The sequence below is a fragment of the Leptonotus elevatus genome, chromosome 15 (assembly GCF_054856555.1).
Source record: "Leptonotus elevatus isolate MCC_2025b chromosome 15, RoL_Lele_1.0, whole genome shotgun sequence".
Classification (NCBI taxonomy): Eukaryota; Metazoa; Chordata; class Actinopteri; order Syngnathiformes; family Syngnathidae; genus Leptonotus; species Leptonotus elevatus.
This window is the reverse complement of record NC_141253.1, coordinates 6,956,801-6,981,486: the sequence shown is the minus strand read 5'-3', so window position 1 is coordinate 6,981,486 and position 24,686 is coordinate 6,956,801. Positions and strand designations below refer to the sequence as shown.

At 38.9% G+C, this 24,686-nt stretch overlaps 1 protein-coding gene across 2 annotated transcripts in view; it reads right to left on the bottom strand.

Annotated features, from left to right (window-relative positions):
- The window catches only part of mmp17a (matrix metallopeptidase 17a), a 71,542-nt gene extending 50,666 nt beyond the window's left edge, over nucleotides 1-20,876 (bottom strand). The window contains exons 1-2 of one of the 2 annotated variants that reach the window (XM_086097236.1): nucleotides 20,711-20,876; nucleotides 20,358-20,561 (exon numbers count right to left, since the gene is read on the bottom strand). In XM_086097236.1, the coding sequence (XP_085953362.1) occupies nucleotides 20,358-20,441 (84 nt within the window). In that variant the 5' untranslated portion in view covers nucleotides 20,442-20,561; nucleotides 20,711-20,876. Of the gene's footprint in view, nucleotides 1-20,357 lie in introns of both variants that reach the window. The other variant, XM_086097237.1, reaches the window with a different exon arrangement.
- Between the last annotated feature and the right edge of the window lie 3,810 nt (nucleotides 20,877-24,686).

The window sequence follows — 24,686 nt, the reverse complement described above, 5'->3', positions numbered from 1 at the left end:
CGCGGTCATAAAAAAGGAAACAAAAAAAGTGCATTTAACGTTGTGGAATAATTGGGCTATATAACGTGCCAACGTCCACAGCAGGAACGGAATATCCTATAATTACATCGTTGATTTGCAGGCTGATCTTTGTGCATTGTTCTCATGGTCCGAGCACAAGTGGAGAGACCAGCTGCATTATCATCAACGTCTAAGAAGCCAAATTCACTGCAGACGGCAATAAAAATAATATATATCGTTAAATAAATAAGTCACACATTTAAAACCAAAGAAACTGATAGCTTGTGGAATCATTTGGGCCGCGCGTGTGTAACTGGAGCATCTTTCGGAGGAAGGACGATTCAGTGGCTCCTCTCAAGGGAATCAACGTTTCAACAGAGTCTTAAATGTTCTTTGAAGTTCCCCGTCTCCGTGGGTGGGAATGTGGCACGGCACTGCGCCAATACCGCAAACACGTGGATTGAGTAACGCCTGCCCGCTGTCCCTGCTCTTGCATTCATCCCAGAAGCCACACACACACACGCGCGCACACACACACTCACACGCACGCATGCAATTCGTACAGCTATCACATACGCAATCCTCTGCCGGAAATAATCCGTAGCTTTTAACTCATTTACTGCCAATGACGGCTATAAACGTCAAAAATAAATTTGAACTATTTCTATTAGTTTAACATTTTTTCCACTTTTGTTAACAAGAGTATGAAAACCTAGAATTTTTTTATTGTACATTTAGAACAGATATGAAATTTGTGATTAATCGCGAGTTAACTAGTGAAGTCATGAGATTAATTACAATTAAAAAACTTTCATTGCCTGACGCCCCAAATTTTTTGTTATATTGTCTTTCCTTTTTTTTGTTTTTTTTAATCATTCACTGCCGTTGACGGCTATAAACGTCAAAAATAAATTTTAACTATTTCTATTAGTTTAACATTTTTCCCACTTTTGTTAACAAGAGTATGAAAACCTAGAATTTTTTTATTGTACATTTAGAACAGATATAACATTTGTGATTAATCGCGAGTTAACTAGTGAAGTCATGAGATTAATTACGATTTTAAAAAAATAACCGCCTTTTGCCCGTAATTTTTAATAATCTTTTTTTTTAATAATTTATGGCAGTAAATGAGCTAAGTGTATGTCCGAGAAGATGTTTTCAAACTTATAAACTATAAAATATAAAAAAATATATAAAAAACATATATGTATATATATATATATGAGACCATAACTCCAAAGCTAAGTTGTAATTATAAAAAGCTTACTAGTGTTAAATGCTGTTGTGTACGGAAAATAACTCACAAACTAGCAACGCATGACACACTCTGACTGAAAAGTTTCAATTATTTCGTTTTCAGCCGTCACTCAGCATTATAACAACCGTAGCCTAGCTAAGCGTGGCAGCTACCTGACATTTCTACCTTGAGCCCCGGCCCGCGTCACAACCTCCGGTGTCTAGTCTCCTTCATATCACAAGAACGTAATCCCTTCCAAGGCAGCTCAGGCGAAGTCTTATCCTGCTGTTCGCATTGAATTATTAATTGCACACAGCCACTCTCACTGTAGTTCAGTGGAAGTTTTTATTTTTAATACAACCTGTTCTGAGACACTGGTCAACCTCAGATACTTTTTTTTTTTTAATAAGAAATAATAGAAATTGAATAAATTTGTTTAACTGAACAATACGTAAAATTGTATCTTACTTCATTCTTAAATGCCATATACCACAAAAAAATTATAATAATTAAAATAAAAAAAACATGGCGAGGCACAGAGAAACCATGTGAGGAAAGGCACCCAGGAGAATAAACCATTTGTGACATTAACATTAACTTTAAGCTTACTGTCAATTTAGCCAGGACAGAGATGCATGTCCTACTTTTGTTGCTAAGTAGTAAGGTCGTCATCATTTAGACACATTGCTATCACTAATACTGGCAGACCCCAAAAAACAAAGAAAAAGCGAAGCATTCAATGGTGTTTATTAGGAAAGCACAGATTCCATGTTTTTGGGAGTGCTGTAATCGAGTCTTGCATTCGGTCATCTTGTAATTGTGATGACAACGTGTTGCATTTTTTGAACCACACAACATTTTCACAAGTCATTACTGACATTTTAACATCCAACTGCATGCTTTTCTAACTGTCTTGTCGCACACATTTACTTAAATGTAACCGGTAAAACAAGGTATTTCAGTTACCTGGTGTCTCAGTTTAAACATTATGGAATTCTACGTAAAAGGAGTTCTAACACATGACATAATAGGGCTGTGTTGAAAATATATAAATCGAATAATCGACATCGAATCGGTGTTCCTTTTCGAGCCCTATATCGATCCATAAAACCATGAATCGATTATTTTAATGTATTTTTTTCCATAATTTTATTAGAAAATAACATTTTAAATGTCATATATTAATTAATTAATTAATTTCATTAAAAAGAAAAACATTTTAACCAGTCATTGCCTCCGAAAATTTTTATTTTGCAATTTTTATCATGCCCTTGATATTTAAGAAGAATTGACGTTCCGTAGATAATCAATATCGGCTTGAATTGAAGGGAATCGAATCGGAAAATAATCGAAATCGAATCAAACTGATCTCTTGTGTATAATCGATTGAGGATATTAGAAACAATACTTATTCCTGATACATAATAAAAGTGATGAAGCGCGAATAAGAGATGAAGAAAATAACGGAGTCTGGTGAATGTAAACAAGTAGGAATATTGTTGCCATGTTAACTATTAAAAAAAATAAGTGAGTAAAATAGATACAAGACTGCTTCTTGAGAACATAGCAGCAGTTTCAATTCAGGTGTTTTTGTGCAAATCCTAAAAATGTTGGTTCAAGTGACCGACACCAAGCATGATTTCCCTTTCCCTCTTTTCTTATGCGTTTATGTTTTTGCAACTACAGCAGAATCATTGTGGGGTGGCTCGACAATGGCGTGACAATTCCATTTTGTGGAAACAGATGTAGTGGTTCGAGAGTGACTTTCGCTATCATGCAAAAGCCCAGAATTGAACGTTCGGTTACGAGTCGTGTGTGCAAAGGAGCGGAGGGGCATCCTTTGCGTTTGAGCTGCGCAGCAGGATAACAGGAAACTCTCAGTCACCGGGCAGCGAAGAAGCAAAAATGTGGTGGAATTGGAACAACCTCTTATATTCTGGCACATGAGGCGCGAGACTTTGCTTTAGCAACTATTAGGAAAGTTCATGATCAATTAATTGATTTATTGTACTTTGGTTTTGGGATAGACCATAATTCGGCAGATTATCGGCGCCGATATTGGGCATTTTGACGAATGTCGGTATCGGCCTTCATTCAAAAAATCTGTCGGCCAATAAAAAACATTTTAATCTCAGGGAACTATTTATTTAAATTTTTAGTTAACGTTATAAAAGATGCTGTTGAGCTTAGGAACCTATTGAACAATTTGTTTTTTTTTCGACGTTAAAACAAAAAAATGTGAACGTTTAAGATTTCAGGTATTTTAAAATTTTGGGTGGGAAAAAATATTTACTGTAGAAAACTATAGAGAGCTATGGTATTGTTTACGTTTCCATTAACTTTACTTACATAACTTTTTAAGACGTACTGATGACCTCGGAAGCTTAAAAGGATGAACTTCTACATGACATGTCAGAAAAATTGTTCAATAAAACATGCTTTAAGACATTACAACAAAGTCAAGATTGACGTGTATTTTATTTTATTTTTTTATAAATTGACGCCAATATCTATTTACTGAAAATGAATATCGGCTCCAAATATCGCTTATCGGCATCGGCCCTGGAAAAAAAAACATATCGGTCTATCTCTACTTTGGTTAGGGTGAGCAGATTTTCAAATTAACTCATTCACTGCCATTGACGGATATAGACGACAAAAATTAATTTGAACTATTTCTATTAGTTTAACATGTTTTTCCACTTTTGTTAACAAGAGTATGAAAACCTAGAATTTTTTATTATAGAACATATATAAAATGTGTGATTAATTGTGAGTTAACTATTGAAGTCATGCGATTAATGACAATTAAAAATTGTAATCGCCTGACATGATAAAAAAAAAATTGTGATTAAAATTTTTAATTGTAATTAATCACATGACTTTACTATAGTTAATTCACGATGAATCACAATGTACAATTTTAAAAAAATCTAGGTTTTCATACTCTTGTTAACAAAAGTGGAAAAAAAAAGTTTAACTAATGGAAATAGTTCAAATGAATTTTTGACGTCTATAGCCGTCAATGGCAGTAAATGAGTTTAAAAAACGGGGACACCACAATTTCATTGAAAATCAAAAAATGGATGGATGGAATCATGAGCATCGATTCTGCAGCCATCAGAGGTAGAACCCGTGCAAAAATATCATTCCAGAACCAAACCCTAACTCTAAAGACTCAAAATGACAAGAACCCAAAAACCTGTCAAAAAGCACATCAAAAGTAATTATCATCACTTCAAGGCTTTTAAACTTTACTTTGTTTACTTGTTTGTCTTCACACAGCTCTGCCCTCAAGCACACCAACACTTTTATCACCTGCTCTAGAAAAGTGTTTCTAAAAAATAAAAAATAAATACAAAAAAAAAGGCCATCAAAACAAAACAAACAGAAGTTGTGTTTCGAGTCGCCCACTGCTGCGGGCTGTAAAAAGAACACAAAGCGGGTAGGTGAGGAGAAGCCATCGTGACATCAGAGGAGTTATCTGACAAAGACGACTAGCGAGGGGGGGCAAAAGAGGTGGTGCGCGTGCGCGTGTGCACAATGTACCTGCAGGAAGCTGTCAAGATATATGCAATTTAATTAGCAGGGAAAGGCGAGAGAAGCTTCACTGGACCTACAGCAATAAGAGCCGTGCAACCAAACGACGCCGCGACTGCGGATCAAGCGCTTCCCCCCCCCAACAGCCTTCGAGCACACCTGCACTAAGGCAGCCTCGCAGCAGGAGGACGTCGGACTTCAAGGGTAAAGAATGGAGAGTTGAATGGGACAAAATGAGCTGCAGAGGGACTTTGCTTGTCTCGCCATCCGACACGGCGGCAGCAGCCAGGGAATTGGGGTCAAAGTTCAAACTCGGCAGTCCCTTTGCGACTTTGAAGGAAACGGGCGTTGCGGGAACATACTGACACGCCTCTGTACTCATCTATAGCAGTTAGTAACGGCTTGAAAAGGGTTTTACTTGTCGATAATCGAAAAATCTGACCGATTATTCATTGTTTTTACATGAGTTCTCGCAAAGACAAATGATCTGCCGTGAAAAGAAATACCATCCCGCTAGTTCCTACTGAGATTTATGTGCGTGTCAACATACAGAAGGAAGGGGTGGGAATCTTTGAATGTCTCACGGTTCGATTCCAATTTTTGGGTGTGCGATTCGATTCAGAATCGATTATGGCCGGTTTTTGATTCAAAATGATTTCATTGACAATGATTTTTGTTTAAATTTATAGATGTTCAAGGAATCGTAATGATCTACTCCAGTCTGACTCGCTAATGCTAACTAGCGCGCTACTAGCGAAACTTTTATTAATCAAAAGAACGGCTCCACGCTACAAAAAAACTACTTTTATTGGAATAACTTGATCGTGACTTTATCCTTCTACTCTCTAATGTGGCTACAACTTAACAGTGTATCAGAACCACACTGCCCCTAAGTGGCCAAATCGGGTACAACATGAACAGCGCTCCAAATAAAGGCAAGACAGTAGAAAATAATTTAAATAAAATCGATTTGGGGACATTTAAAATCGATTCTGAATCATACTAAATGAGAATCGCGATTCTTATGAGAATCTATTTTTGGGCACACCCCGACTCTGTACTATGGCTTTAAAAAGGTTTTATTTGTCGATAATCAAGAAATCTGGCCGATTATTCATTGTTTTTACATTATTTCTCACAAAGACAAATGATCTGCCGTGAAAAGAAACACCATCCCGCTAGTTCCTATTGAGATTTATGTGCGTGTCAACATACAGAAGGACCCTAGTGACCCCCCCCTGGAAAGGTACACGAGAGGCAGGGTACATCCTGAACTGGAAGCCGGTCAATCATATGGCACAGATGGGCTTAAAAAAAGAAAAGAAAGCAATTCTTCAGTGAATCCAACATGCAAGTTTTTGGAATGTGATAATAAGACCCCGGTGAAATTCCATGCAAACGCCGCAAAGGAAGGCAGAGATTAGAAACCAGACCCTCGCGTTCGCCACATGCTCTGCTGTGCCTGGCTTTGTACAATGACATCACCAACTTTGATCCAGCAATACTTTTTTTTTTGGTACTTAATTGAAGTGCTTTGTTTAAACAAAAGAAAAGCAGTGCAGCCTGAGGCGCTGAGATAACTTCTTGACATTACGCTGTAAAACAAAAACGAAGAAAGTCCATCCCACTGGTTCGTTTATGAACATGTTAATACATAAAAAGAAAAAAAAGGAAAACCCACCTGCCAGTCAAGACAATGCTCTAAATCAACAATATGGCTCAAAAAGGCAAATGCTCAGACACCTAAAGCACTCAATAAGTGCATTGATTTGAAAATCAAAGACTTTTTTTTCCCATGAAATACAAATAAAGCTAGAGAAAGCCCTAGGGTCCTTTTAATACAATGAATGTTTGGTATCACACTGACAAAATCGAATAACATCGCACGATGCTAACTCGGAAAAACAAAAATGATTAAGAGTTAGTGGAGCGGCAGTCTTTTTTTCTTTTCTTTTTTTTTTGTTAACCTCAGCAGCCATTTGAACAATAGAGACGAGAAGTTGGATAATCCTAATAATATAATTGCAGCTATCTCACAAAAAGGTGAAGCTAGTGCAAAGTGTTTTTGTCAAACTAATTGGTTAATTGTGCAATTAGATGATCAAAGAGCTTTTTTTCCTGTATAACGCTAATCTGCTATTGTTACGTTCTCCTCGGTTGTGCTAAGATGAGGGCTAAAAATGTGAATATTTTTGATGCAGGGGCTTTAAGACATGACACGACGACAAATTGGCCAACATAAATGACAACGATCACTAAACAATTCAAACATCTCTCAGCACTTCATTGTGTGCGAAGACACGAAACGCTTTCACTTCATGACCCAGAAGCGTTGGCAGCTTGGCTGATGTTAGCTAAAACGGCACTGATTTTGCCTAACGTTAGCTTTTAGGGCGAGATAACAGTTAGCATGGCGGGAGTCCGTTGCCATTCCGGTAATCAAATAATTTATACGTTTCTGACGTGTACGTACGTTTAATATAATACCACAACAACAATTGATATGTAACATATCATGCTACAGCCAAACACAATATACTGTGACTGAGTTTTTTGATGTTGGTTACATTAGCTAAAACGGCATTGACTTTGCCTAAACGTTAGCTTTCAGGGTGAGATAACAGTTAGCATGGCGGGAGTGAGTTACCATTCCGGTAATCAAAGAATTATACGTTTCTGACATGTACGTAAATTTAATATAATACCACAACAATCAATTGATATCCAACGCATCGTGCTACAGCCAAACACAATGCTGTAATTCCCCATTTCTGGACGTTGGTTACAATTGCTAAAACAGCATTGAATTTGCCTAACGTTAGCTTTCAGGGCAAGATAGCAGTTAGCACGGTGGGAGTCATTCCGGTAATCAAAGAATTCTACATTTCTGACGTGTACGTACGTTTAATATAATACGGTAACCATGAAAACAATCAATTGATATCCAAACGTATCGTGCTACAGCCAAACACAACACAGAGTAATTCCCAATTTGTTTTATGTTAGAATTTGTTCTCGAACACGCAATAAGTACTTATGCAAAACAGCGCGTCAACGTCCAACATGGGTGCGTCAAAATAGTTAACTATTTACTTATATTAGAAATGATCTATGATTTATTTATTTAGATCGCTGATTTGCAAAAATGAGCTATCTTTGTCAAAACACCAAAACTACAGCCCCCCCCCCCCCCTCCCCGACTTAGTGGGAGAACTCTCAAGTTACAACGTTCCTACATATGTTAACAGCTGCTGTTCATGTCTGCCTCCTGCAGATGTTGTTCCCTGAACAGACCGAGCACAATATTCTGGTACAGGTTCTGCTGGAACACTCAGGATGACACCAGCACTGTGCCCCGAATAATTAATGTGTCAAAGCAGCCGTCAATAACACATGGGCTGTCGGAGCCAAGGATTTGTTTTGGAAAAAAAAAAGTCAGCACCGAAAATAAAATCAGTTCAGTCCTAGCCACAAATAAAGCCCATTTGAATTTATTTAGAGTCATCGGCGACAGTGAGCTACATTTTCTATTTCTGCGGGAATCTCTGGCCTACTACAGCTGTCATTCGAGCTTGATAAATTTCCCAACGTTTATTACTTTGTGCCAACAGTAAATCATATTCACTGCGAACGTTGATGAATAATCTTTTTAAATATGCACGTCATGGCTGTCTTATCAAAGGCCGCTTTACGGCAACGTTGATTTTGAGATGTTGATTAAACTGGAATGTCCTTCAAAGCGCACACTTCATTTGCAGTCGTGGGGGGGGGGGGGGATTGGGGGGCTTGTACACTGATGATATAATAATACACAGTACTGCAAAAATGTGAATATTTCAAAAGAAAAATGCGCTGAATGCATGCTTGAGGGTTGCCTATCTGTTGTTGAAAAAAAACTCCTCCAACTCCAGGTGGATATGTAAAGCGGATAGCAGGTGTGTTGCCCAAAAAAAAATATTTGATCTTTCTATGACCTAGTTTGGCAGACTATGCTTCTTGTGCTTTCCTCCATTCCGCCGTATGAAAAACGCGGCCCATTTCAGCTTGTGGAAAATCCCCAAAATTGGCTCTGCTCGGATAAAAGTAAGAAGTGTGTTTACACGCTACAAAGGAAATTTTGTGGTAAGTCCAGTTGACACCGAGGCGGTTTTGCGCTATACAAAATAATTAGACCACCTCCCGGTGTAAAGTTTCTGCTAAATTACCAGCATTTGTAATGACCCAAAATCATATACTATGCTTCTAAAATGGTTAATAAACTAGCGCTCTATGTATAATTGGTGAAATCACATTCTTAATTGTTAAAATACAATTGTTCTTGTTATCCACCCTGTTACCAAAAAAATAGTAAAGCAAACGTTATTGATGTTTAGAGTTATGAATTTACACAAAAAAAACTGTAAAAATTGAATAATAATAATAATAACTCTGATAAGTAATATCGCAATTAGATTGTCAATTAAGTGCATTTAAAATATTTTAGTCAAAGACATAAAAAAAGGTTCGTGGGAGGGTTCTGATGCATGTTATTTTTTATTTTTTTGCACCCAACACACAAGATAAAAATGATTATGGTTTGTTTTCTGTTAGAAAACAAAAAACATGAAGTGATGATAGCAGCCCAAACCCACCCCCACCTCCCCCCGCCCCCCCTAATGTTGTCAACCCTGCCAGAATTTTAAACCTTCTATACAATTCTCGATGGGCAAAAAACAATATTGGCAGTTATTTGTTATTGTTATTTTGCCGGCGCCGTGGTCTTCTGCTTCAATTCACACAACAATGAAATTAGGCATGCACAAATGAAAACTGTCAGTAAGAGATGGATCATACCCCCCCCCCCCACCCCACCCCCCTCCCGCATGCTACATTTTGCCAACAACGGGCACAGTTGAGTTAAGGATAAAGAGCTGACGATGGTAACGTTCAAAAATAATATCCAAAGATTCCACACTGTTGGTTTGTTGTATGTTGAATTACATCATCAGATTTGATGTTAGTACACGTCATTATAACAACTATACTGTATGTTTACTCTTCAAGATAACAGGTCATGTGTAATAGTTTGCGTGGCAATGCAAGATGTTTGGTTATGATGTTATCAAAGCAGTGCATTGATATTTGACGTCGAATACTTAATTTAACCACCAGTTGTTGTTTTTTTTACCACAGGCAAATTTGACACTAGTTAAACAATACGCTGACTATGACAACCAATAAGTCAATTATGGTTGTTGATTAACTCATTCGCTCCCAGCCATTTTCACTGAAGCAACCCCCTTTGCTCCCAGCTCTTTTACTGGATTTTGACTGATTTTGCAAGGCCCACAGAATATTGTGTTCTATTGCTATAAAAACATGGAAGCTATCAAAAGAAAGATTGATTTTTTTAAGGCTCATTTAAAAACAATTAGCATTATAATATAGCTGAGTTTCATCGATATTCACATTCCTGGTGAAAACACTGACAAAAAGAGCTTGTTGCAACATGGACCTGGCTGATCTCTTATACTCTGCTTCCACCTGATGGCCGTTTTTTGTAATATCTCCCATGTCAGGAGCTGCAGCAAAGCATTCTTCTGTATGCTCTTGCATAAAAAAATAAAAAATAAAATAAAAAGTGTAAATGCGTTTTGGGGAGTGAAGGACAAAGTAGTAAAAACGTGTTTCCTCGTTTTTGGGTTTGAATGAGTTAAGCGCATCTTGAAGCACATCCATGCAGCACATGGCAACATGATTCTCAACAATGAAAAGAATAGTTTAGAACCGATGGCAAAAGATTCTCCCAAACCTCTTTTCAAATATTTTAACACAAGGACAATTCATCAGGTGATTCCCCCCCCCCCCCCCCCCCTATTGTTGATCAAGGAAATTTCAATCATCAATTGGTTAAGTTGCAGCAACAATCGTCTGATAACCAGCGGAAAGGCTCATTAAAAACAAGACCGATATTTTCACTAGCGGTTTAACGATGCAGTTTCTCGAGAAGCTACACATTCCCATCCCATTTAAAAATTCAAAAAGCACTCAAATTTGGTTAAATTCAAGTAGCTCAAGTGACATTAACACGCCGGGCTGGCCCGTCTGTAAGGTTGTGTAAGGTAACCAACCGCTCCAGACTCTTATTTGGGTTTTGAAATATGCAACCCTTAGCCAAAGCCAAGGTCTCAAGAGAAAAGGAGCTAGCAACAAGTAAGTGAGGGTCGTTCCCTCCAGCAAGAATGTGATCCGAAAATAGAGGAAACTCTGACAGGATGAAAGGAGACGTTAATTTCTGGCCTCTTCAAGGCTGTTCATTGTTGATGTGAGATCATTAACTTCTTCTTGTAGAACACGAGCCATTCTGTGTAATAACTCTTCTGGCTGTTCCCAATTAGGGGGTGGGGGGAAACAAAAACATCTAATTAGCCAATATATAAGACAAGCACATAAAGATACAATTGAGAGTCTCAAAAGCGTGTGCCTTGATTATGTTATTTTTCTGATTATAATGTAATCCATCAAAAAAAAAAAAAGCCAGTCGCCACTTAAAAGCTGCGTCGCACCCAGCGGCCAACGGACATATAATAACCAAGCCAAATTACTAGGTGGCCAAAAAAGGTCCTGGCCCATTTTCAGTAAATATGGTGTCATTAAGAGACAAACACCAAAATGGCAATTATTTCTCTCCAACTTTCCGCTCGAAACACGTCCACATTTTCAGAGCAATGCACGTCTCCCGAATGTCAATTACCACTTTTCTTCCTGCTTTCTTCTTGTCAGCTAGAAAAAACAAACGCATTCGCGTTCCGAGAGCAAAAAAAGTGGCTGAAAATGAATTCCCAAACACATTTTATTTTCAAATTGGAGGAAGCAGGCTTGTGTGCGTCTTTTAATTTGAGTTAAGAAGCAAGCCGCGAGCCTTTGGGTGCCCGTCACTCCTACAACAATGTCAAAGATGAAATCAGCTACGCATGTGACTCCAGGCAACAGCGCTTTTTTCTTTATCCTAACAAGCAAACAAACATGCTTTGAATTTATTACGTCTCAACGTGTCTCCAAAAGGCAAACTTCAAGAGGAGCACTCGCTGCTCGCCCGCCGCTCGCCGCTTTGTGGTTTTATTCCGTTGGCTTGGTGGGCCTTTTGGACTTGTTCGACTTGAACGTGAATACGCAGGCTGCAAACCCTCAAGCAACAACCGTAATTACAAGATCGGGTTCTCTGGATGGCATTGGTAGCCTTGATCTTGCGTAGGACTGAAAGGGAGGTGGGCCTCGCTTAAAATAGGACGGCCACATGGAGTTGATTTGGGGGGGGTTATTATTACTTCGGGAAGTTGAGAGTGTGCCAGCTTGTTTCCAACCCACACTTGCCATAAGTCCTGAAATGGTGAAGAATGAATGGGAGGATTGGGAAATCACCTGCAGTTGAGAGGGGACCCTTTTTCCTGCTCCGTTGCTTTCCTTTTTCTCCCCCCCCCCCTCCCCCCTCCCCCCATTACAAACATGTGAACTCACAGGCTGGATTTGCACCACAGGTGGCCAATTCCTATTTTGTGCCTCTAGCCGAGGGTTCTTAGCCTGGGTTTGATCGAACCTCAGGGGGTTTGGTGAGTCAGTCTCAGGGGTTCAGCGCAGGTCAAGGCACACACCCGGCTCAAATGATTCGTGATGATACGGTTCGTTTGGCCATCATTGACTGCGGGTGATCACGCGACATTGCTTGGCCTATCTGTGTTGCAGGTTTTTTTTTTTTGGGGGGGGGGGCGCTCAGTTGCCAACTTGTGACTTTTGTGATGTGATGATTTCTCTATTATTGTAATTCCTTCAAGCAAGAAAAGTGGTGGGATAAATATGCGCAATATCAATTCAAATGTATACCGGAACGGTGTTCCACAGGGTTCAATTATGAGGCCTCTGCCGTTTTCACTGTATCTGCTGCCTCTGGATTCCATCTTAAGAAAACAGTGGTGGTTGTTTTTATCATGACGCATAGCTAAAATGGGAATGGGCCATGGGAATATACCTAATGTTTCATCAGGATGAAGTATTTGTCCATCCATCCTTGTCTTTTATGGCTATCTCATATGTTCATATAACACATCTGGTAAGACTTCAGTCATCAAGTCATCAAGTCATCAAGTCATGGATATAGATTGTCACAACTTTGTTTTTAACACGGTTATAGACTATGTCTAAGTCAAGTCATTGTTTATTGCAGACACAGGTCCATACAAAATAGAAATATTCACAGAAAAAAATGACAATTAAGATTAAAAATATACGATGCAAGTTAAAAAGCAGTTACACATCCATATACACGTCCGTCACTTCCTCCAGTGACCCTTTATTGAAACAATCCAAAAAAATTATAATTCTGAAATCTTATTAATGCTTTCACACTTACGCATGTCTCCGGAGGACATCACACTTGAAGAAATCTGACGTGACGCCTGATTTCCATTTTTTCTCCGATGAAAATAATGAGACTTTCCAGTTACGAGGTGTGTCCGAAAATTTCCAAGACGAGTGACACAAAAGGTTATATTTCAGTATATATCAGAGGTAAGAGCTGAGACAGGACAACTTGTGGCTACTTCACCATGCACCTGTTCATATTGCCCTGAGTATCTGACAGTTCCTTGCCGAGAAGAACATCAACGTGCTGGTGCAACCTTCCGACCCACTCAACCTGGCTCTGTTTTGTGACCCCCAGTCCTGGATGTTTTTTGACAGAATATCTCTGTGGAGAAATCAACAATTTAAGTTTTCTTGCTCCTGAAATAATCTCCTTGCCACTAAAATGTGTCCTCGAGTGCATTTCAGTCAAATAACCCAATGTCAGCACGTTAGATGGAAGTGGGACAGCAGAGCTAAAAGTATCCTAATGAGTTTTGGCTGAGAACGGAGATTTACGATCTGATCCCAGTTATTAGTTCTTTATATTGTGGCAACCATCTTTTTATTTTTTTTATTTTGTGTTTTTTTAACCATTGACTATTGACGTCAAAAATTAATTTGAACTATTTCTATTAGTTTAATATTTTTTAAACTTTTGTTAACGAGTATGAAAACCTAGAATTTTTTTATTGTACATTTAGAACAGATATCAAATTTATGATTAATCGCGAGTAAACTATTATAGTCATGCGATTAATTACAATTAAAAATTAGGAGCGTCGGGCGATTAAAATCGCATGAATTTACGAGTTAACTCACGATTAATCACACATTTGATATCTGTTCTAAATGGAAAATTAAAAAAATTCTAGGTTTTCATACTTTTGTTAACAAAAGTGGAAAAACATGTTAAACTAATAGAAATAGTTCAAATGAATTTTTGACGTCTATAACCGTCAATGGCAGTGAATGAGTTAAAGTGGAAGTCAACCTTAAACATTTCTCGACAATAATATGTTATGTGACCTCACTAGTCTAAACATGACCTTCTGATTAATATTGCATTTGTGGAATATGAATTATGCAGCAAAATCCAGCTGTTTTTATCCATCTCAGGGGGCGGCCATTTTGCCACTTGCTGTCGACTCGAGATCACATCACAGTTGTTCCGAGCTCAGGCAACGACAAATCACAGCTCACCTGTTTTCTGAAGCTGCGCTGTGATTGGTTGTTACCTGAGACTTGAGCAACATTGATGTCATCTACTGTCGACAGCAAGTGGCAAAATGGCCGCCCCATGAGATAGATTAAAAAACGGCTGAATTTTGCTGCTTGACTACACTAATGCAATATTAACTCGAATACCATATTAAGACTATTGGGGCTGCATAGAACATATTATTGTCCCCAAAAAAAAAAAATTGGGGGGGGGGGGGTTGGATGAGCACTTCAAACACCTCTAAAATCCTCCACAACAAATACATTCAGGAAAAATAAATACACGTTGCTCTTCTCATAAATAATATTCCATTTGCACGCAGTTACTGTTTTTTGGGCAAGTGGGTTGGAGCCCATCATCCAATTTTCAAAACTCTTGCTGCGTCGCACTCCGTTTGAAGTGGCTTTGCGAACCCGACGCAGCATTTTTTGATACAATGCCATTTTGGGGAAGTCTGTCCCGTTGAATGACGTCGACAAAGTCTGATAAGTTAAGACGATTATTAGTATTCGCCACTTTTTTGGCCAGAGCCTCTTTTTCCCGTCTTCATTTTGCATATGGCATTTTTACTTGACCCTTTGTTATTTCAAACCTCCAATCCCTCCTTGGTACTTCTCCTGGACTTTCACTGCATCCAATTTTCTCTCGCTGAGCCCCCTTCTATCCTTAGGCCTTTGGGTGTAATCAGACAGCGTATGATGGGCTGGCATAAGAAAACCTCCTACGTGAAGAGCAGGAGGTAGGAGTGGAAGTGTTTAAAAAAAAAAAATGGATATAAAACTGGTGATATGCGCATTTCAGACTGTAAGGGAGATGACAACCAGTTGTACAGACGCTTGTCAAAATATAGTTTAGAAATTATTATAATTTCTTTTTTTTTTTAAATAAAACCCAAGGCCCATCATTTATTTTGCGCACCAGCTCCTTCCATGCAGCGAAAGCATTGCTAGCAGAGTGATGGACGAACTAAATAAATGAAAAAAAGAACTGGCATTGACTTGAAGAGTAATGCCGTGAATTAGAGATAGTGTTTTAATCTGAAGACTCATTCAGAGTAAATGATTCACCTGATGGCAAGATATTTTACTTGCAGCCAATTTACCATAATCAATTGCCAAATAACACACAAAGAATGCCAAGTTGTAGGGTAGATTAAGATTCTTTTTTTTTGGGGGGGGGGGGGGTCTGTATTCCAGCAAGAATGTATTTTAAATGTGGTAAATGACTATAAAGTAAAGAAAATATTGTAGTAATTAGCTACTGTGTTCCCATATAGATGCCTAAAAACATAATATGATTGACTACAAGTCACTTACTGATTTTTTTTTGGGGGGGGGGGGGGGGGTCAGATTCCACATTTTCCGCATGTCATATGATCCAGCTGAAGTTAAACATGGCAATCATCTGGGACGGCAAAAGTTCATTCCACAGGGATTTGGCATTGGGACTCGTGTCGACAAGGGCAGAAACAAAAAAAAAACATTCAAATGTAACTGGTTGTCAGAAAGATGCTAATCTGCTTCCTGCTCTTGAGCAAGCACCTCACCTCCAAACCAACAATTTGCTACTTCTGCAGCTTGACAATCATTTTTTGCTATAAAATACCAACTTGCCTTTCATTAAAAAGCTTCCATGGGAAACAGAAAGTGTTGGCGGGGAGAATTCGGAGAACTGACAAACTGGCAAAAACAAGACTACGGTCGTTCTTTTTTTTTCCACAGCTTGAAACATGACAGAGAATAATTGCAGAAAGAGCCGCACAGTAAGATTTTAGATGAAGAGCTTCCCGCGTGACAAATTGCACGCAAACTTCTCAGCGAGGCGTCCAGCTCATCTCGCAAGCGCCATCGACGACACGGAGGCCGAAAACTTGCGCGGCTTTCAAAAAGCAAACAAGAGATATTGGAAAAAAGGCGTCATCAACTAGAAGCGGTACAGTTGACCCTTAGATGACATCAGCTATGGGAAGCTATGAGATGCTACATCCATTGCACGACAGCACAACTCATATGGGCAGCAAAAATTAATTCAGTATTAGTATTAGGAGAGAGATTCTTCCATTGCGTTAAAAATAACGATAAAGGCAATATCGCCGTCATCATGTTACGATATTAAGCAGCGCATCTGTTAACAAAAAAAAACAAAAACAGGTTGTTTTCCATTTGTGCAGTTCCAGCAGCGCCCTCTGGTGGGTAGTTAAAAAAAGTAACTTAAAAGTAACTTAAACTTGAGTAATTCATTACTCGACACAGACGGCAATGTTGTAAAGATACGTATTACTTTCAAATGAAAGTAGCTAGTAATATGAAATATGTAACATTTTGCTCAACACTGATTATCATATCGTGAGATTCATATCCTTCCTATCACGTCCTTATCATTTTCCAAAAGTAGTCAAAACGTAGGGATGCTCGATTATGAAGAAAATATTCATCACGATTATTTTTGGTAATGATTAAAATGACGATCTTTTATTTTTTGGAACAAAGCAAGAAAATGTTTAATCGTAAAAAATATATAAAGACAAATAAAAATCTTTGAAACACTATATTACGCAAGTTCCTTATTAAATTTGTTACTTTTAATTTAAAAAAAGGTGCAAATGTAAAAAAACTCAAATTTAGTGTTAACATTCTCTTTTTTTTTTACGATTATGCCGATTTTGTAATTGTGGAGTGTCGTAACTGATTGGATTCATCGCACAGCCCGAGCCCAACGCAAATGTTAAAGATTCTTGGAAAACTATACAAACGTGCATGAAGGTCATCTACTCAATTCATACATTTCGACAAAGCAGCCGCATATAACGTCATTTCGTTCCTTTATCTGGTTGTGTCACTCTTGCGTGCCAACAGGAAAACGCTGCTCATTCAGGTGTGCAGATCCTTCGGGAAGCTCATCAGTTACTGTATACTTCAGTGGGGGAGGGAGGGGGGGGGGAAGTAAAAAAAAAAAAAAAAGAAAAAAAAAGGAAAAAGTCCTCATGGGGAAAATAACCCGATGAGCACAAAGCAAAAGCGTATTGTGTTTTAGATGTTATGACTCAAGTGCTGAAACGGCACATCGGCGCCGTGCAGCAGCTACACAGTATATGACCGAGGATAGGAGCAGAGCAATAATACCGCTGATGTGTGCCGAGGTGTGTGGTTGTTATGGACACTAAGATCACAACGTGGGCATGCAAACATATGACAAAGGGGGGAGTTAACGATATAAATGGTTGAATAATTACTTTGTGATGAAGCGATTTTCAGATCCTTAGCCGTTTTTTGACGGCCATGTTGCACGTCAGCTTGCGATGTGACCACATGGCGCCGCGGCAAAAAGTTACGTCCAGTCCCCTCGATGACAACATGTGACCGACTCATCAGCATCCAGGCTGCTCGCGCTGATTTGTTTTGTCTCCGTGAAATGATATTCACTATCGCTAATGAACTTGAAATTGGAGTTGCGGGCGAACGCTGAGAAGAAGCGGTTGCCAAGCAAATAAGCCGGGGGGAACGAAATGAACAGCGGCTGTAGGGTAATACCCCCGGAAGTTGAGCGGGTAATTTGGAAATCAACCAATGTGTGACGAGAAATCTGTTCATGATTGTGTCTTTTCGGGGTGTTAGAAAAAAATCGATTGGGCAATATATCGCAATATTGCAGCGCGCAATACTCGAATCGATTTTTTAAACATCCATTTTTGATGGGAATATTCAACAAAAGTCTTACTTAGGGTTAGGGTTCACACATTAAGCATGGAGGAATGTTATATTAATGGAACATTAAGCCGTGATATTTTATTTCAGTGCTGTTCAAGTTTACTGATTAGTATTTTTTAAATTTGAGTAAAAAAATTAATTAAAAAAATCGCAATAATCAATTTATAGATTCGCATCGGGATTAATCGGTATCGAATTGAATTGTGACCTATGAATCGTGTCACGAATCGAATCGCCGGGTACGAGGCAATTCACACCCCGAGTGTCTTTAAACATCCATCAAAAGTCTGACAAAAAGATTTGTCATGATATAAAATGGAAGCATTTTTTTTTTTCCGCCATGCAGTTACTTCGGCCATTTTGTGGCTTTTTTTTTTTTTTAAATCACTTATAGACCATCATAGCTCAGGCTCATGACAGGTTTTTTTTTGCAAAATATTTATTTATTTATTTATTTTCAAAACCTGCCATGAAGAGAAAGGTTGGCAATGTGACACACTTCAAGAAAAAAACAGGAGAGTCCCTGAAATATCTCACAGGAAAATGTTGGTACTCTAGAAATCACATGTCGTTACTCAGCCAGACATGTTGAGGAGTATGCAAAGTATCGGGGAGATGACGGAGAGGACCAGGTCGCAGTTCATTAGCACCCAGTCTCTCGTCTCCAAGTTGAGACCCCTCATCGAGCCTTTTCTTTCACACAATGATGACGATTTTCAAGAAGAAAAAAAAACAATTGTCTTAAACGTTTCGTACTTTATATTTCCTTTCATTCACAAATATATTTTTTAAGGCTCTCTTATAATTCAAATGTATTCAGACTACCTTCAAGCATTTCTCTGCTTTCTTTCGGACACAGGCTTTGACAGACAAACTGAAAATATCACATCTTCCCATAATAAAAGCATGAACCGCAAGACGGGGTGGGGGGGGGGGGGGCAAGCAGGGACAGCAACACTTTCATGTCCTTGTCACAATTTGAGATTGTAACTGAAACTCCAGAGTATCCCCCATCATTTAACAATCGGCAAGGAGAATGGTTTGAAAAGTTTACATCTTTATCTTTTATTTCAAACCTCAAAGCTCCTCCGCTGAACATACAAAAAAGAACAATACAACAGATCGAGCCAGCGGGGGTGCAATTCAGTTCGGTTCGGTTCGATACTCAAAGGAAATATGTCTCAATCTGTTTAGAAAACACGGAGGCAAGCGCTTCTGCATTTTTTTTTTTTTTAAGCTGTGATTGGAAAATACAAAATATCACCAGCCACAGATACGTCTATGCCAGCTGACTTCAGACGAAAAAGCAGTCAACGCTGTGGAATGGCCTCCAGTCTTTAAACGGCACATATACTGCAGAAAAAAGACGCCCATTTATACGGTCACTAATTTGGAAACTTAACTCGCATGCTGCCAGCACAGAGAAGTCAGGTGACCGAAGCACTCCACCATCAGAGACTCCAGCGACATATTTATTATCTATTTCCGTGCAGAAAAAGGGTCGTGTTAAGTGACAAGCAAAACAGGCATTTAGAAATAGTGGGTTTCACTTAGCTACTTTTCACAAGTTAAAATCTTCCTTGTCAAAGCTGTTTTTGACTACGAGCACCTGCGTGATGCTCGTGTCAGTATTTATGGATTTAGAAGACAATTATTACAGCGGATAAGTCATCCCGCTTGACGGCTCAGCTTCACGAGCAGTCAAACGGGGGAACTTTCCTTTGCAATTTGCATGAGTGAGAAAAGCCTTGATGTCATAATCTCTCGCATGCCTGGTGGGCTAACGCCGGTGACAGTGAGCTCCCCTTGTTATCAGCGCGGGATGCTGTCGGGAAAGCTGGGCAAATCCCCTTCGCATCCATTTATTTATCAATCGCCTCACAGTTCACAGAGTTTGTGAGTCTCTTCAGTCTCCGGCGTGGCAGGAACATGCATGTTAGGTTCGTTGAAGATGATCCCCGTGATAGACCAGAGACCAATCCAGGGTGTAGCCTACCTCGCAACAAAAAAGTCTGTCTGTCTGGATGCATGGATGGATGGATGTACAGGTTTTTTTTTCTGTATCTTTTTTTAAAAAAGAGAGGAGGCTCCCCAAACACGTGTATTTTTTTTTATGGTATGAGATATTGGGCTGCATTAGGCTAACATTCACAACAAATATACGCAATATGGAGAAACAGTGTGGGAATTTTGAGAGGGTGTTCACGAATTCGGAGGAGGTTGTGTGTGTGTGGGGGGGGGGGGGGGGAGTCATCCATAGCAAGTAACTTACCACCCCCATGTCCTCCCTGTCGGTCTGCGGGGGAGCCGCTCCGCTCAGAGGCAGCAGCCACGGAATGAGCACCAGGAGCAGCATCTCCGCACATAAATTCCCTCCTCGTCCAGTCCACTTGGTAAAAGCGAGAAGACAAGAAATTCACGCCCTTAAAACCCGCTTGGTACAGCGGGACTCGAGCGACAACCCGCGAGGCAGCATCTAGCGCGATGGAAGAAAAAAAAAAAAATACCGGTAAATAATTTTTTTTTAAAAGTCACGCAACAAGAGTGCAAAATGTCCTTAAATAGTCTACATCACTGTGGAACGTAAACACATTGAAGACATGAAACAGGTGCGAAGCATCACACCTGTTTAAACGGTCCAACTCGGCGCTATTAAAAAAACAAAACAACAAAAAAAAAAACGACAACTAATGACACGGGAATATTCCGACCAGGGTTAAAGGTCCGACGACGTGCTGTGGTGCGCCTCTCATGACCGGAGTGGCTCCAGGCAGCTCTGCTCAAAGTAAGTAAGCAGCTGCACAGTACACGCGGATCAGCACACAGACGGTTGGCGTCAACGCAGACTACTTCCGGGATTGACGGTCAAAATAAAAGTGACACTTTTGACGATGCTACCGTTTTCTGGAAAGCACCTTGAAAGTTATATCTGGGTAAAAGGGACAGTGTGGGATTGAAAGTTTGGGCACCCCTGGTAAAAACAAAATTGTACATAAACAAACCAAGAAAATTGAAAAATCTCCAAGAGGCATCAAATTACAGATGAGACATTCTTATAAAATTTCACAAAAAATAAAAGTCAATTTTATTGCCATAATTTACACTTTCAAAAGAACAGAAAACAATTAAATCACTAGTGTTTTTTTTTTATTATGAATCAACCCTTTATTTATCCTTTCAAGTACTTACATGCTGTGTCTAAATTTGTAGGCCGTGCCCTCGAAAGGGCGATTTTGTTGTCCACGTGGCATCATTTGACATTGCTTTGATCATCAAAGTGTGTAGATTCACTTTCACCATCTGCTGTAACAATATAACTTCAGTTGTGTGCTTTTACTCTTTGGTGTGTTGGTTTAACTTCCTGTTGGCTCCCATTGAATAGTGTGCACTTTATTTAAACAGCTGTGAGAGAGTGAGTTGAAAATTGAGGGCATCCTTTAGTTTAAGCTTTAATCACCCCCCAAAATAAGAATTAGAACATAACTTGAATACTAAGAATGTGATGCAATGTAATGGGGCGAAAAATGCCTGTTACAATGTTAATAAAGATCTTTATAAACTGTATATGACCCAACTGTTACTTATATCCCTAAACACAGGCAAGATAGATAATGCTAACTCATTCACTGCCATTGACGGCTATAAACGTCAACAATTCATTTGAACTATTTATATTCGTTAAATTTGTTTCCACTTTTGTTAACAATTGCATGAAACCTAGAATTTTTTTTATTGTATATTTAGAACAGATATGAAATTTGTGATTAATCGCAAGTTAACTAGTGAAGTCATGCGATTAAATACGATTAAAAACTTGAATCGCCTGACGCCCCGAATTTTTAATAATTTGTTCTTTTTCCTTTTTTATTCATTCACTGCCATTGACGGCTGTAATCGTCAAAAATTAATTTGAACTATTTCTATTAGTTTAACTTTTTTTCCACTTTTCTAAACAAGAGTATGAAAACTTAAAATTTTTTTATTGTACATTTAGAACAGATGTAAAATTTGTGATTAATTAAAAATAAAAAATTTTAATCGCCTCTTGCCTTTAATTTTTTATATATTTTTTTGCCATGTTGATGGAGCACAATCAAGTTTTTCATTGGTAATTGCCATTGTGTTTATTATTCGGCTCACCCCCTTCTCCAGTCATTTTGGGAAGTTTCGTTGTCTCACAGACAAGCGTGATCGTGTGTATTTCGTCCTCAGTTAAAATAAGTGAAATTAAGTTTAGAGCCTATTAAAAATCTATTGTTAGAAGTACCTGCATTTCATTTCCTTATTTGAAAGTAAAGCCATTGTGGAGGCTTAATGACAAACAAAGTCACTCAAGTGGAAAAATGAAGTTCAAGCCCTCATTGCGGCAATTATCCACCTTCCGGAAATACAATCTCACAAAACCTTGGAATTCTTATTAGTTTCAGTGATGCTGCACACAGCTTGAAAGCTGGCTAGCAGTGGGCTCACGCGGGGCCTTAGGCGAGATATACACTGTAGGCCCAAGTGCCCAGTTCGGATTTATTTCCTGTATCGTTTTTTTATTTGTATTTTTGTGTGTGTTTATTCCCATCTATTTCTATGGGTGTTTTTCTATTTACACTACATAGACAGAAAAAACTTGGGGGAAAAAACTATGAAAATCCAGCATTTATGCTTTACAGTATTTTTTCTCATCTGTCATTCTGGTCGATGACAACAAAGAGCTTACATCATGTTTTTTTAATTTAAGTTTCTATCATCTTCAGATTGTTTGTGAGAATGCAGAGAATCAAACAATTTTGCCTTCTTTCTGGCTGATTCCTTACTAGTTTTGTATTTTCTACTGTCCTTGCCTCTTGTGGCCAGAAGAAGTGGTATCTGCAACCCCGCAAACATTTCTCAGGTTGTACAGTCGGCTCCTGGTTAGCACCTCCGTAAGTACCATGGCCTGAAGGTTAACGGTATCTCCCAGCGCATTTTCAAGAGTGTGGAAGAAATACCAGGAGACGGGCCGGTACATCAGGTGAGGGGGAGGGCAACGACCCAGCAGCAAGACTACTATCTACTTATTTGGGCAAGGAGATAGAGGAAGAGAACTGCCAAAGCCCAACGAATAGACCTCCAGCGAGCCACGAGTGCAACCATCCAAGACTTTGGCATAAGGCCGCCCATAATCCACGAGTCTTGTGTACACACAACACTAGAATTTGGCCACATTGTGCTCAGCCACATTCTGTATTTTGGGGGGTGGCTTAAGTGGTTCTCAAGAAAAGGAATGCCATCATAAAATAAAATAAAATAAAATAAACCAATGCCCCAATCACAATAAAAAGTATGATACATGACAGGATGTAGCTTCCTAACCGGACTATCAGTTGTTAGCATCTGGTCAAGAATGGCTTTCTTCAGTTCATTGAGCCAGCGCAGGCTCAGCAGACAGAAATTAGGAACGATCAACAACAAAAGAGGCTTATTTTTGTGTTGTCGACATCAAATTACAACCAACCATATGCTGAGCAGCTAATATTTGTGCAGACTTAAGAGACATACAGATAGACAGCTAGAGAGAATGGAAGCGACAGATAGCTGGGCTAGCTAGCCAGCTAGAAAGCTAGCTAGTTAGAGAGAATGGAAGAGACAGATAGCTGGCTCGCTAGACAGCTAGCCAGCTAGATAGCTAGCTAGTTAGAGACAATGGAAGAGACAGATAGCTGGCTAGCTAGACAGCTAGCCAGCTAGATAGATAGATAGCCAGCTAGTGTTAACATTGTTAACATTTTTACTGATTCAATTTATATTTTAACTGTTTTGAATTTAGTTATAGCTGTGTAGTAATAAGTATAACAGTTAATTCAATTTAACTTGATGTATATATAGTGTCTTTGTTCTCTTCCCCGTGAAAGTAATGTGTAATAAGGTTCCTGTGATTTATCTAAGGAGTATATGTTTAAAACGTGCAGGCAGAGTTTCTGTGCATCAGTTATCCGGTCTAAAGTTCAAGGAAGAGATGGGTCCAATTAATTTTCCAAAAGCTGGGATGAACTAAGATATGAGCTGTCGGAAGTCTGATCTGTTTTTTCTACTTCACTCGTTCCCCCCAAGGACTGAGGGAGGGGAGAAACCATATCCTGTAAACACTGTTTTTGTATAAAGGTGCTGTGGATCCACTTTAAGGACACACATTTGGACAGATCACTACTTGAGTGAACTCATTTGTGTCTTCAGAAACTTTCTGTAATAAAAACCTTGCAAGGAAACCTCTTCACAGATCTCAACTTTGATTTTTATTCAAACACGCAAAGAAAACAAAATAACGTTTTCTAACACTAGCCAGCTAAATAGATAGCGAGCTAGCTAGAGACAATGGAAGAGACAGATAGTTGGCTAGCTATCCAGCTAGCTAGATAGATAGCTAGATAGCTAGATAGCTAGATAGCCAGCTAGATAGATAGATAGATAGATAGATAGATAGATAGATAGATAGATAGATAGATAGATAGATAGATAGATAGATAGATAGATAGATAGATAGATAGATAGATAGATAGATAGATAGATAGATAGATAGATAGATAGATAGATAGATAGATAGATAGATAGATAGATAGATAGATAGATA